Genomic DNA, 14,450 nt, shown 5'->3' with positions numbered 1-14,450 from the left:
AGGAAAATGAAACGGCACATTGTGGTAATAAAATACAAATCACGTTAATCATTTGTGTGAGCATCATCTCATGCCATTAGACTCTTTAACATCCTTGCTGTTCTAAAGAAATGAATGAAATGGCTGTTTCAAATTAATAAAAAGATGTCTGTTTATATTTTTGTTAGCATCGAGAGAGCCACAAATTCTTGCAGATCATCCCATGCTTAGTGAAGGCGTGGACCCAAACTCTGAAAGGATTTTGGATAACCGCAGTACACATTCTGACAGTGGATCATTATCTCCTACATGGGACAGGGATCGGAGGGTCCATGTGCCTCCTCCACCAGGTACAGTGATGTTTATATGTGCTGGCACCCTAACAAAAATCAAATCCGCAAACAATGCTTGCTTTCTCGTTGACTTTATAGTAGCAACTTGTTTATTAAGAAAGCACTCGCCTGAAGAAATACTTGGCAACATTCAGTTTTCCTACATGTCAACCTCTGTAAAAAATGATGCAGCTACTCTTCTGCTATTTAGGTGCAGGAGTGGTGATGACATCTGTTTGCTTCTCAGATATATTATTCTTACTTTATCAAAATGTGTTGCAAGCAGATGGTCAGATTACATTCAATGCCAGTGTACCTAGCAGGGTAAACATATACACAGTTGTGCCAATTAACAATGCACATACATAATAACAACAGTTATTTATATAGCACCTTCCAATACAAAGTTTAATTCATGCTGCTTTACAAATGGTAGTAAGGGGAAGTTAAGAAAGACTATAATCCAATCAATAATTCATCTCCAATGGACAGAAAACAAAGCCTCTGGGGTTCCACAACCAAACGCCTATCCAGGCCCTGCTGGGTATTTTATAGTACATCTAAAGTGCAAATTAAAAAAAAAAAGAATAAAAGGAAGACTCCACCTGTGCAGACGCCATCAAGGACAGGACCTCCGTATTCTTCTTTCTTCTTCCAGCCAGGGAATTTCGTTCAGATAGTGGTAGCAGAGGACCACAATCCGATAATGATACAGGAAAACAGAAGACAACTACTGTATGTGCTTAGTCACAACTTTAACAACAAGTCAGATTAAAAAGCACATTGTGATCTAAACAACTCTCCCATTCTGGCCTGATGTACTGTATCTCTTGTGACAGATAGAGGGTGCTGTGACCCCTTGAACCCTCAGACCACTCGTCAGGCACCAGATAAAATCCAAATATTGAAGTTATTATTATAAACTAGTCATTTAGCCTGTTACAATAACGGGCGCTAGAACAGTAGTGCATAAACATTAGTAGGTACAGTCTGTATTAAATGGCAAGGGACTTTGCTCTCATTCTTTTTGTTGGTCGTATTTTTCTTTCTTTCAGCCTTCCTTTTGTTGATGTTTACTTGCTGGGCTGCCGCTGTGTATTGTGTGTCTTTAATTTTCTGTGACAGTAATACTGTCTTGTACGGCTCTATTCAATAAGGGCACGCACAAAAAGGCGAGCTTCAAAAGGGCGACCTCAATTGAGCGCAGCGAATAAAGGCGTTCGTAGATAATTTAGTTCAAATGGCTCTGGAATATGTGAAGAGCAAAAAGGTGCAGATCTTTATTTACGCGCGCCTTTATTCGCTGTGCCCAATTGAGGTCGCTTTTTTGTGTGCGCCCTTATTGAAGGATGCCGTCTTGTATGTCCGCTGGCTTGTACGTCCGTAATATACCTTACATTTTCTCTGGCGGTAATACAGGCGTGCGCGTCGGTGATATGCCTTTAATCTCCTCTGACAGTAATACTGGCTTGTATGTGGCTGTAATATGCGTCACTGTATTGTGTACCTTTAATTTCCTCTCGCAGTAATACTGGTTTGTATTTCCGTAAAACGTCTCTAACTTTCTCTGACAGTAATATCGCGTATCGCACCGTGCCCCACGCATGCGCACTTCATCAGAAGACACCCACACACGGACACCTGGACGCACACAGGGATTTTATTGGAGGATTAGTGCACAAAGCACCCTCCACTCCATAATATTCAATAACCAATCAATAATAATCACAAATATAATAATCCTCCACTCCCAGCAGCTCAGTCACCCTTCCTCCCAACTCAGCTCATTGCTGGGATTTCCCAGAGTCCTTTTAAAGTCTTTGACCCGGAAATGCTTCTGATCCCCCCCAGTCCATGTGATTCCTAGCACTTCCGGGTCAGATCAAAACTCCTCTTTTCTTCAGCCCAGAAGTATATCATTTCTTCCATTTCCACGATTGTGAATTACTTCCAGGCTATATGGGAAATATAAATCCCTGGGCCTCCCTGCAACGTCCTCCGGTGGCCCCCATGGTATCCAGCAAGGCTGTGACGAAAGACTCCCAAGTTCCATGATGCCCTGCTGGAATTCGGGGCCCTTCCATGTTGCAGGGATGGCTCCATCTGGCGGCTTGGGGGTGTTGGCCGGGATATATAGCCGGCAGTCCCTCACACTCTACAGGTAGATTACTCGATATGTTTGGAGCACAAACACTAAAAGCAGTCTCACTACTTACTTTTATATGTTTTGCTGTAGGGATAACAAGCAAAGCAGAATTACAGGATCTAAGGCTACAGTTGGGAATGTAAGGGGACAAGCAAACCAAGATATATGAAGGTGCAAGATTATTTAAAGGCTTCTAAACAATTAGCAGTATTTTAAAATTTGATTCTGAAAAACACAGGCAGCCAGTGTCGAGATACTAACACTGGTGCATTGTGGTCAGAGTTCTTCGTTTTAGTTAGGAAAAATAGTTCTCATTTTTAAAACATATAATAAATCTAATTGCCTTTCTCCATGAACACTTCCATAGTTTCCAGTAAATAAGATTGTTTCATTGCAGGCTTTTTTTTTTGTCAAAGAGAAACTCTGTACCCCACCACAAACCTACACATTTGGACCAGAAGTTGCCCCCTTGCTGTCCACATCAAACCATGCATACAGCATACAGCTTCAGCTGGTCACATGGACTTTCTTCAAAAGCTGAGATCACTTACATAGCAAAATCCAAAGTAATCTCCACTTCAAAACATCTTCCACTTGAATTGTTATGTCATGTCATTTTCTAGCCCACTTAATCCAAACCAGGGCCTGGAGTGAGGGAAGGGTTGTGCCTGTTGCCTATCCCACCTAGCACAGGGCACAATGCAGAAACAAACCATGGACAGGGTGCCAGTCCACCACAGGGCGCATATATACCCACACACACTAGGACCAATTTAGCATTGCCAATTCACTTAACCAGCATGTCTTTGGACTGTGGGAGGAAAGCCACGTAGACATGGGGAGAACATTTAAACTCCACCACACCCTGCTCTCCTGTACTGTGAGGCAGCAGCGCCACTGTGCCACCCCACTTAAATGTAACTTTGCCTTCCTAGAATTGTCAAATTCAGCAAAGACTCTGCTACCTGTGACAACAGCACTAGCATATGTATCTTTACAAGGAACTACATTGTTAAATGTTTGACTTAAAGTGCTGTGTGGTAAAGTTTGCCATTTGTTTACCACACGCAAGGATTGACCAAAAAGTTTGGATGTTTCTTGACTACAATTTGGAGTGCCACTGAAATATAAAGTTATAAAGGAATTTGAATGAAATATTCCTTCAATTTTATATTCAATTTGATATAACTTTGCAAGAAAACTTTTATTCTAAAATGTTAGTGCTTCAGTTTCATCAGGGCATTGGTAACATTCTGTTAACTTGTTATCCTACAATTACAGCGTGAAGCCTCAGTGCAACATCCACCAGTCAGCAGTGTAAGCACACCTCACAAACCTCTTATTAGTATCCTCTCCGTCAGTTTATTACACAGGAGTACTTCATTTGGAACTTTGTGTTTGTCGAATGTTTTTGTTTCTGCCATCATTCCGGGTTGGGGCTGGTTACCCTTGAAGAGAAGTATGGGTTCATTATTTAAGTGATCATCCAAACTTTTTTGCAGTTAAACTGATTTTGGAGTCCTCTTTCTTCTGCCTGCATGTTTAATCGGTGCTTCAGTCTTGTAGACATTCAGGGACTCCCTGTGCACAATGAAATGTTTTCAGTTTTGCTTTTTGGAGGGTGCTGGCACATGTAGTCCTCACTGTAAATTATTATTACTTTAATCACCTTTTATAGTCTAAATGCCTAGAAGTGCAAGTGATCCACCCTTTGCCTTGTCTGTCACCCTGCTGTTTGTTTTGAGTGTTCTCTTCTATCTTTCACTACTCATTTTACCCACATTCATGGCTTTGCATGGTCAGAAGTGAATTACTACCTTTAACATTTAATAAACAACATAAAAAGGACTGGGTTTTTGGGACTGCACGTGCATTTTCTGGAAATTTTTATTTTGGAAGTAACAATCTCTCTTTCTGTCCGATTTCACCTGCTCCCTTCTTTAGTCTGTCTTAACAATACTGCAGCCCCAGTCTTATGTGATACTTTGATGATACTATGGTAAAACATTAAACAAATACATGGTACTTATCATTAATTATTCTGTGTACATTTTCACAAACAGGGTACCCGTACATCGATCCAACGCTCCCTTTCAGAAGACCCCCTTCTGGACGATTGTCAGGACCTGCTGAAATCAGAGGCTTAATTCCACCTTCAGCAGATAAGACTGGTATGCAGTCCCACAATTTTTCATTTTATTTATGTGTAATATTTTTTTTTTTTTGTTAGCTCTTGCCGCTACAGTGTAATTTAATGAAGAGACACCAACTAGTTATTTAATTCTAAATCCAGGAGACATTTTGTCCGTCAAGAAAGATGACAACAGCCAAGATCATGCCAGCACAATTTAGAATGATCTACTTGTGATGATATGTGCTAATACAGCCTTACTGCCACCTTGTAGCTACCCAGTTCAGAGTTAAAAAAAGCCAGTGACTTTCCCAACTGTTCATCGTAGCTGGTCCAGTTTAGAGTTTATCAACTAGCGTTGTACTCATCATGTCCGTGTAATGTGAGAGGAACTCTGGGATGTACACAGAACATGCAGCCTCACATAGATTGTGCTTGGGCTAGAATTCAAACCTGATCAGTGACTGTTAAAGTACCAACACGGGGTGAAGCCTGTCTGGATTGAGTATTTTGTAATAATCAGTACAGAATTGAGGGTGTAGAAGTGATTGAACCATTAGGGTCAAGAGACCATAATATAATACAATTCTCAGTGTTTTGTAAGAGTGTGGATGCAAAGGCTGAAATTGTTAAGTTGAACTTTGGTAGGGCGAATTTTGAGCAGATGCGGCAAAGTCTAAGGACGATAGACTGGGATAAGCTTTTAAATGTGGAGACAGTCGAGGAGCAGTGGAACAGGTTAAAAATGTTTTACATGTAATGCAGGACAGGTACATAAGTTTGGAATTAATAGGAAATTTAAACAACTCTGCAGTGGGTTAATAAAGAGTTAAAAAAAGAAGACGCAAAGGAAAAAACAACAACTGTATAAGGTGTACAAGACTAATAACTACAAGGAGAATCATAGAGTGTATGAGAACATGAGGGCAACAATTAAGAAGGATAAAAGACAGTTGGAGAGGAATATAGCAGATAAGATGAAAGACGACCCGAAGAGATTCTTTCAGTATTTTAGTGGTAAAAGAACAGTCAAGGAGGAGGTGAAGTGCATCAGGAATAGTAAAGGAGAATTAAAAGATACAGACAGTGAAATAGCAGACGCTCTAAACGTATATTTTTCTGAGATCTTCACAAGTGAGGAAGTGGATAACCTCCTAGCAGTAAATGGGACTACTTAGGAGGTTCAGATTGATTTAGAAATTGTAGAGAGAGAAGTGCTGTTCAGATTAAATAGATAGATAGATAGATAGATAGATACTTTATTAATCCCAGGGGGAAATTTACATACTCCAGCAGCAAAAAATATTAAATTAAAGAGTAATAAAAAATGCAGGTAAAAAAAAAACAGACAATAACTTGAATAATGTTCAACGTTTACCCCCTCTGGTGGAATTGAAGAGTCGCATAGTTTGGGGGAGGAATGATCTTCTCAGTCTGTCAGTGGAGCAGGACAGTGACAGCAGTCTGTCGCTGAAACTGCTCCTCTGTCTGGAGATGACACTGTTTAATGGATGTAGTGGATTCTCCATAATTGATAGGAGCCTGCTGAGTGCCCGTCGCTCTGCCACAGATGTCAAACCGTCCAGCTCTATGCCAACAATAGAGCCTGCCTTCCTCACCAGTTTGTCCAGGCGTGAGGCATCCTTCTTCTTAATGCTGCCTCCCCAGCACACCACTACGTAGAAGAGGGCACTCGCCACAACCATCTGATAGAACATCTGCAAATTTGAAAGAAGTGGGAGTTCAGGGTGATGTTTATAGATGGGTGCAGAATTGGCTCAGACACAGGAAGCAGAGGGTGATGGTGCGAGGAACCTCATCAGAACTGGCCAATGTTAAGAGTGGTGACCAGCAGGGGTCAGTGCTGGGGCTGTTGCTATTTTTAATATATATAACTGATTTGGATAGGAATATAAGTAACAACCTGATTAAGTTTGCAGATGATACCAAGATACTCGTAGGTGGATTAGCAGATCATTTGGAATCCGTTAAATCATCACAGAAGGACTTTGAAAACATGCAGGTTTTGGCAGATTTGTGGCAGATGAAATTTAATGTCTGTAAATGTACGGTAATACACTTGGGAAGTAAAAATGTGAGGTTTGAATACACAATGGGAGGTCTAAAAACCAAAAGGGATTTAGGAGTCATAGTGGACTTTGCGCTATCAACTTCCAGGTAGTGTTCAGAAGCCATGAAGAAGGCAAACAGTATGTTATACAGGTTATATAGCACCTTGATGTGTGGAGTACAAGTCACAGGAGGTTCTGCTCAAGCTTTATAACACACTGGTGAGGCCTCATCTGGAGTACTGGGTGCAGTTCTGGTCTCCAGGCTACAAAAAGGACATAGCAGCACTAGAAAAGGTCCAGAGAAGAGCGAGCGACTAGGCTGATTCCAGGGCTACAGGGGTTGAATTATGAAGAAAGATTTGAAGAACGGAGTCTTTACATAATTGAAGTGTTTAAAATTATGAAGGGAATTAGTCCAGCGGATCGAGACTGTTATTTTAAACTGAGTTCATTGGGAGCACAGGGACACAGTTGGTAAGTAAGTAACGTGAATAAGTAAAGCTGGGAAGAAATATTTTTTGTGTGCGTTTTCATTTAAGGCTGTAAAGCAAAAAAAAAATTGGAATATTTCTCGGGGGGTGGATTCTTTTCTATACCCACTGTAAGTGGATAGGACTGGCGAGATTTGTTGGGCTGAACGGCCTGTGCTCGTCTAGAGTCTTCTAATGATCCTGGAGCTGTGAGGCAGCAGTGCTAACCACTGTGTCACCCCTGCTTTAATGTACCTTTTTACAAGTGAAGGAATTACATTTCTGGTAAATACAATTAGGGGCTTTTATTGTTTTACCTTATGCAAAAATGGTGAATAATGCAGCACTTTACTAATATATAATGGCATATATAAGAAACAATCAGTGAGCTGCAGAAAATGCAGGGTATGCCATTTCTTCTAAGGTGGTGTTTTGCCTGAACATGAAGGTCCATTTCTAAAAATGCCCAACTCACCTTTGTTGATTGAAGTAACAGAATAATAATAATAATACATTTTATTTATATAGCGCCTTTCCCATGCTCAAGGCATGTAGATATGCAGAGAAAAATCCTTCTCATAACATACAAGAAAAGACACTAGTTAGCAGTGTGGAGCAAACCAATGAGAGCATCAGTGGAAAGAACGGATTGTCTTACACTGGTCAGATCAGTTTTCCAGATTAATGCATTTGTGACTCTGCACTCTGGAGCTCAATCTGCTGATTCAATGGCCAGTGTGATCTCCTGAAAACGGCAGGAGTGAAGGCTTGCTGAGTCACCTCAGTAACTCAAATAAATAGTTAAGTGGTGTCACCCGATCCCAGATGTCATGGAGGTGTATCGTGAGAAGGATTTACACTGTATTAGTTTGAAGATTGTATACAACAATGTCAATTTATGTATACATCACATTTAAAACAACATAGGAATGCTGTGGCCAAAGTGCTTTACAATAAAAGAAAAAACAAACAACATAAATAGAAATAAAAAATATATGAACATAAATAAAAATTAAAATAAATAATAAATAGAAGTGATGTTATATAATCACAATGAGGAAACCATCAGTATTACTGAAGGTCACGGAAAGCAAGTGAATAGAAATGAGTCTTTAATGTCGTTTTGAATTGCAGACGACTCCTTTATGTGATGAGGTAAAGAGTCCCACAGGCGAGGCTGCCAAAGCCCTGTCTATCCCCATTAGTTTTACAATTGGTACCTGGGACAACCAGAGACAACTGACCAGACTAAGCACTCTGGATGGCTGGTGTAAAGCACACAATTCAGATAAACAGGCAGGAGAAAGCCCATGTAAAGATTTAAAAACTAGCAACAAGATTTTAAAATCAATTTGAAAACTGACAGCCAGTGTAAAATAACTAATATTGGAGAAACAGAATCCAACTTTCTTGCCCCAACCAGAAAGCGAGCGGCAGCATTCTGGACCAACTGTAACCTGCGTATCAGGGATTTGCTAATCCCAGAATACAGCGAGTTGCAGTAATCAAGGCGAGAAAAGATAAAAGCAGGAGTAGCTTTCTCAAGATCGTCCTAATAGACGAAGCTGGAAAAAGCAACTCTTGACTACAGAATTTACTTGTTTCTCAAAAGAGAGGTTACTATCAAAGGTAACACCAAGATTACGGACTTGATGTTTGCAAAAGACAGAGAAAGAGCTAAGAAGACCAAGACCAATGTGGGCTTTAGCTGATGGTCCCACTATAAGCACCTCCATTTTATTTTGATTCAGATCAAGAAAATTATTAGCCATCCAGGATCTTAGTTTAGAAAGACAGTTGTGGAGTTGATTTATTGCAGAGTTGTAGACAGGAATATAAACCTGAGTGTCATCAGCGTAACAGTGAAAAGCAATGTTCGATTTCCTAAAAATTGCTCCAATAGGATGAAGGTATATAGAGAATAAAATAGGTCCCAAAGTGGATCCCTGAGGAACACCACATTTAAGAGGAGCAGTAGACGAAAAAGAGGAATTTGAAGTCACTGAAAAGTGTCTACCAGTTAGATATGACCTGAACCAGTTAAGAGCAGCCCTTTAAGCCCAACAAGATGTTCAAACCGCAACAGCAATATCTCATGGTCAATAGTGTCAAAGGTAGCGGACAGGTCAAGGAGGACAAGGACTGCAGCGCCACCCGAGTCCGTAATAATAGAGATGTCATTGAATACTTTCAGGAGGGCCATCTCAACACCATGATAACGCCTAAAGCCAGATTGGTAGATCTCAAATAAATTACTGGAGTTAAGGACATCAACCAATTGATTATAAATAATTCTTTCTAGAATTTTAGTCAGAAATGGCAGTTGGGAAATTGGGCAAAAATTGGCTAAAACTCCAGGATCTAATTCCGCCTTTTTTAGACAGGGACGGACTGCAGAATGTTTAAAAAATGAGGGCACACCCCCCACACTTATAGAATCATTGATAATGGCTAATAAAGGTGGACCCAAAACATCGAAGGCTTCCACTATGAGACGTGGTGGTACAATATCCAGAGGACTGGGAGCTGGTTTAAGGGTGTCAATAGTTCTTTTTAGCTGTGATAGTGACACAGGATCAAAGGATTGTAAGACAATGCCCTGATTAACATGGCCACTTCACTGTCCTAAAACCTATCTAGGATGTATAACTTGGGGCTGAACAATGGGATAGAATGATATTTCTCAAAAGAAGAAGAACTTTCTCCTTGGAAACTTTACTGCTGCTGGAGAACTAAGGCCCATTGTACTGCATGGGGTGTTTTAAGGGACAGAAATAACACTTAAGGAAATTTCCACGGCAAAGCCAAGACTGAAGGAAATAAATGTTTTTCCATTAGTTTATTTTTCCAGTCTTGTCTTTGGATTGAAAGTTTCCTTATGTGTTATTTCCGACCCTCAAACATCTGATACACAGAGTGTGTACTTTTGAAAGGAATGCGTACTGAGAATGAAGCATACGGTCAGGCTGTTTGTATTGCGTTTGGAATGACGGGGCACTAGTATGCTTCAGGGCCAATGCAGAGTCACCTGTTTGCCTGCAAAATTTCAAGTCATTTGGACAATAGGAAGTGGATTAAATATCGATTACAAGATTTGTACCAGACAACAAACAGGTGAAGTTAAAATAAGCGTGGTAATAATTACAAAAATAAAAAAATACAGAATCCACGATTTTGGTTTTATTTGCAGCTCTCTATTTATACTTCACGCTCTGTATTTTGCATGTATCACTGGGCTAACTGTGATCCACTAGGGCCCCACCCAGGGCTGCCAGGAGACCCCCAGAGCCCCTAACAGTCGTATTGTATTTGTTACTTTCACAGATGCGCCTGATGTGAACATTTCAGAAGGCCCGGGGAACAACATGAATGAAATAAAAGATGTAAGTAATGCATTCAAAAAATATTTTTAACATTTTGTTTTGTTAAAAAGTCAGATTGCTGACATCTTTCGATTGCCTAAACATTTCTCAGATTTTAAAGTGAAATAGAAAATCCTAGTTGTTACATATAAGTTAGCATAAATGAGAACATCTGACAAAAGTGTTCAAGAAGCCCACACTGCACACAGATGTATCGTGTTTGTATTTTTATATAAACAAACTAGCCATGTGCGCCCAACTACGTTGCGCGTGTTAAAGTTGTCTGTGAAGGGCTCCCTGTTTAAACGCGGCTGCCAGTCGTGAACTGGGCCCTTCGTCACACAGCATTATGATTTTTTATAAGGGAAACAAAATTACAAAACAAAACCCTTGGACATTGATTCGATAGGCACGGCCTACTCGGAATCACTGTCTGAATAGTAATTATGTGGTGGTGGAGGAGCATTTCTGCTTCTCTCCGTTCACAGTCCGTCTCGTTTTCACGACGCTGTCGTTTCCTCTCACAATCTCTTCTCAACCTTTCTCTAATCTCGCAGGTTGCTTTGTGGCAATCCAAAGAGTAAGGCAATATACATGGAGCAATGGTTATAAAAGGGGGACACATAGGTATCCAGGCTCTTTAAAGCATAAATAGGGATCACTTCACTGACATGTGAGCAAGCCACGGTACAACTGTGAGACGTGCAGCACTCGCCGGCTACCACATAACAATAATAATTTCCGGAATGTGCTGTTACGTTGTCATTTATTTTACCCACTGTCTTTCTTTCATTCATATGTTACGTAGGCACGTACCTTTTATCTTCAGCAATCTCATTCTCTAACCAGGCCTCAGGAGCTAACCAGTGTAACACTGTCCACCACCCCTTTCGTTATTCCGGCACATTGTTGACATCCGTGAGTAACAACAACATACTAAACTGGTAGGTGGTCTACGCATGCGTGGAATTCGCGGACAAACAAAGATCAAGATCCAAATGAAGATTATATATAAAGATTAGTTAATTTAAAGCACAACAATTTGTTTAGTTTGAATGTCTGTGTTTTGAGGTGTGACTGGAGTACTACAGTCTTCAGTAGTATAAGCCTGGAGGAGATTCTTAATGCAATGCCTATGTTTTAGCTGTCTCTCTACTGCCATCTAGTGCTTCTTCTAATTCATTCGCGGACAAACAAAGATCAAGATCCAAATGAAGATTATATAGAGAGATGAGTGGGCACTTGAGTTGGTTGAACTGATTTTAGAAGAAAGAAGCCTCTCTGAATTATACCACAGTTACCGTGAATTTTAAGGGTGTTAAAATATCTTGGAAGGACAGCTGAGTGCAGTGTTAGGAGGTGGGAAACGTGCAGGACAGTCCGGAAACTTTATAGCACAGGCTAAGCAACAAAGAGAAAAGGATCCTGGTAAGAAAGGAGACCACTGGCTCTGCCCAGCAGTTCACTCAGCGAATGCCTGAGCAAAGACAATTTGGGCCTCGACCAGCATTCACGTGAGGAGAGAGGGGTGAGTGTAAGAAGACTGGTGTGCATCATGCAGCTTGTGCAAGAATCTCGTTTGGCAAGTCAGCATCCTTGCTAAATGGAATTTCTCCTTTAGCAAAGTGGAAGACAAGGCAGTTGGTTAATGTCAAGGTCCTGAGTTTACAGGTCGAGGAGGAGGACTGACACTCTGGGCAGAGTGGGTCGTCACTTCAGGGATCCAAGCCTATCATGTGAGGACCTCCACAGAAGACAGCACTCTATGTAATGTTTTATGGACTGATTCCCCACTTTGGTAGCTTGGCTAGAGAGGAGCCACAACCCATTGATGGTAACAGTATCATGTTTTTAAAAAAAACAAACGTCTCAGTACAGAGGGGACAACAAAAGGAGATAAAGATAGTCGTCCTAAATCAAAGAGCTGGGCAGAAAATGAGGTTTTGTTATGACACTGATCCCAAGTGTCCGGTCCCAATAACGTTTAATGTCTTAAGAGCATGAAAAGCTGTCACGCTGTCTGAATTTGGGTTGTGCAGAATAATGAATCACAACAGTACTCAATGGGAAAGGGTCGCATATGGTCTTATGAGGGGTCGCCACAGGCAGCACAAGCATACGCCATTGCTCCACTATGACCCACATCTATGATTCTCCATGGGGGGATATCATCCCTGATGATGACTGGCTGCTACTCTGCAAGTGGGAAAAGAGATGATCTGCGGCAAACAAAAACGTTATGCTCATGTGGATACATCTGAGTGTGTGCCCTTTGACGGACTGGCACCCTGGGTAATATTTGCCTGTTTTTTTTAAACCTATATATAAAAGTGAGTATTTCCCCCATGTCTTTGAGAAGCATAGAGTTCCTTATTATGGCTTTTTCACTGACTGTGTAGTTTTTAATCTTTCTAAAGTCTGAAGAGTGAGGCGAAATTTGGAGAGGCCCTAATTTTCATTCTCAGAAGAAGAGTTCAGCATGTCCTCATTTTCCTTTTCCCCCTGCAGTAGATGCTGCTGTAAGATTTGGGTTTGTCTCTGGTGACGACCACCCCACCACCATCCACCTAAGCTACAGTTTTATTGGTTTTTCTTTCTTTCAAGTGCAGTGGACAACACACTACTGTGAAACACGTAGAGAGAGATTTTGATTCCTGCTATCTTTAAAACAACTCTTAGCAATGGGAGATGTTTGTGCAGCACTGTGGTAGTAACCTGCTTACTTATTTATGGTTATTGTAATTCTAGCCTCCTGCACCCATCCCTGGGGGACCTTTCCATCCAGCAGAAGCCGACTTAAGATTTGGACCTCCTGTAATAAGACCCCTGCTGGATCCCAGAGAACAATTTATACATGGTGGCCGATATGGGCCTCCAGAGTTTTTACCAGTAAGGGGCCCAGTTCCCCTTCTGCCAAGGGGTATGTGGATTTCATGGAATACTTTAATCGTTGTAGCCGGAGGAGACGTTTATGAGTCTGCTCTGCACTGTACAATATTAAACTCCTTGTGATTTTTGCTTTCTCCTGCTTAGGGCGTCCCCCTCTTCTACCTGGAATGTTTCCAAGATTTCCATTTCTCCCACCTGGCCATGGATACCCTCCATTACGGCCTCCTACAGATGGTAGCAGCGGACTGCCATACAGGCCATCTCCTCCAGGTGATGAACAGACTGAAAACTAGCTGCTGTATAGGAAAAACAAAAACGTGATCGTCTGTGCTTCATGGAAAACCATCTGGAAGACCATTGCATTTCAAGACGTGGACATGCAGGCCCAATGCTGAGGCCAATACCGCCACGTGTCCGAGCGATGTGAGCCTGCACTGCTGCGGAGTGTTTCTTGGTAGCATTTATTGAGCATATCCGTGTGGCAGGAGAAGCAGCTGGCACTTGACTTTGTGTAGTTATACGGTACAAGATGGCGTTGCTCACTTTCAAGTTGAATAAATGTTAGCTGCAATTAGATTTTAATACCTTCATGAAATCTTTTTACAAAACAAGTCTCTTCTTCAGTACTCAGGATTTTAGTAACAAATGTATATAAGTGAATATTGTGAATAACGTCAGTGACCAATGTACAGAGAGAGTCTTCATTGTACAAGTGGCTTCCCGTTATGAATGCTTTGGTTTACTAGAGTATAGCAGAAATGGTGATGTTGGCCTGTTTCTAACCTGGAAGTCTTGACCAACTGTCCACATTGTGATTAAAGTGTGTATTTATTTGTAAATCTCGAACCTGAGCCACATGCTAACCGCTTTGACGCTGCACCGGAGAGGAGCCGGGGTTGCATTAAAATAGAAGAGAAGACCGCTGAGCTGCTCTGTCACTTTGTTTTGGGCATTTCTGAGACTGAAGCTGGTTTTCAGAAAGCTGATCGCTATCTGCCTTTTTGGTTTTTATTTTTATGTAATGTGTATAGTGACTGTACAAAGAAACACACTAGATGTATGGAGAACT

At 41.1% G+C, this 14,450-nt stretch overlaps 1 protein-coding gene across 3 annotated transcripts in view; it reads left to right on the top strand.

Annotated features, from left to right (window-relative positions):
• The window catches only part of ctage5 (CTAGE family, member 5), a 79,274-nt gene extending 65,311 nt beyond the window's left edge, over nucleotides 1-13,963 (top strand). For all 3 annotated transcript variants that reach the window (XM_028821183.2, XM_028821182.2, XM_028821181.2), the window contains 5 exons: nucleotides 168-329; nucleotides 4,521-4,628; nucleotides 10,455-10,513; nucleotides 13,241-13,412; nucleotides 13,526-13,963. In XM_028821183.2, the coding sequence (XP_028677016.2) occupies nucleotides 168-329; nucleotides 4,521-4,628; nucleotides 10,455-10,513; nucleotides 13,241-13,412; nucleotides 13,526-13,674 (650 nt within the window). In that variant the 3' untranslated portion in view covers nucleotides 13,675-13,963. The remainder of the gene's footprint in view (nucleotides 1-167; nucleotides 330-4,520; nucleotides 4,629-10,454; nucleotides 10,514-13,240; nucleotides 13,413-13,525) is intronic.
• The last annotated feature ends 487 nt before the right edge of the window (nucleotides 13,964-14,450 follow it).

The sequence above is a fragment of the Erpetoichthys calabaricus genome, chromosome 16 (assembly GCF_900747795.2).
Source record: "Erpetoichthys calabaricus chromosome 16, fErpCal1.3, whole genome shotgun sequence".
Taxonomy (NCBI): Eukaryota; Metazoa; Chordata; class Cladistia; order Polypteriformes; family Polypteridae; genus Erpetoichthys; species Erpetoichthys calabaricus.
Note: the sequence above shows the minus strand (reverse complement) of the source record. Positions and strands in the feature narration are given on the sequence as shown.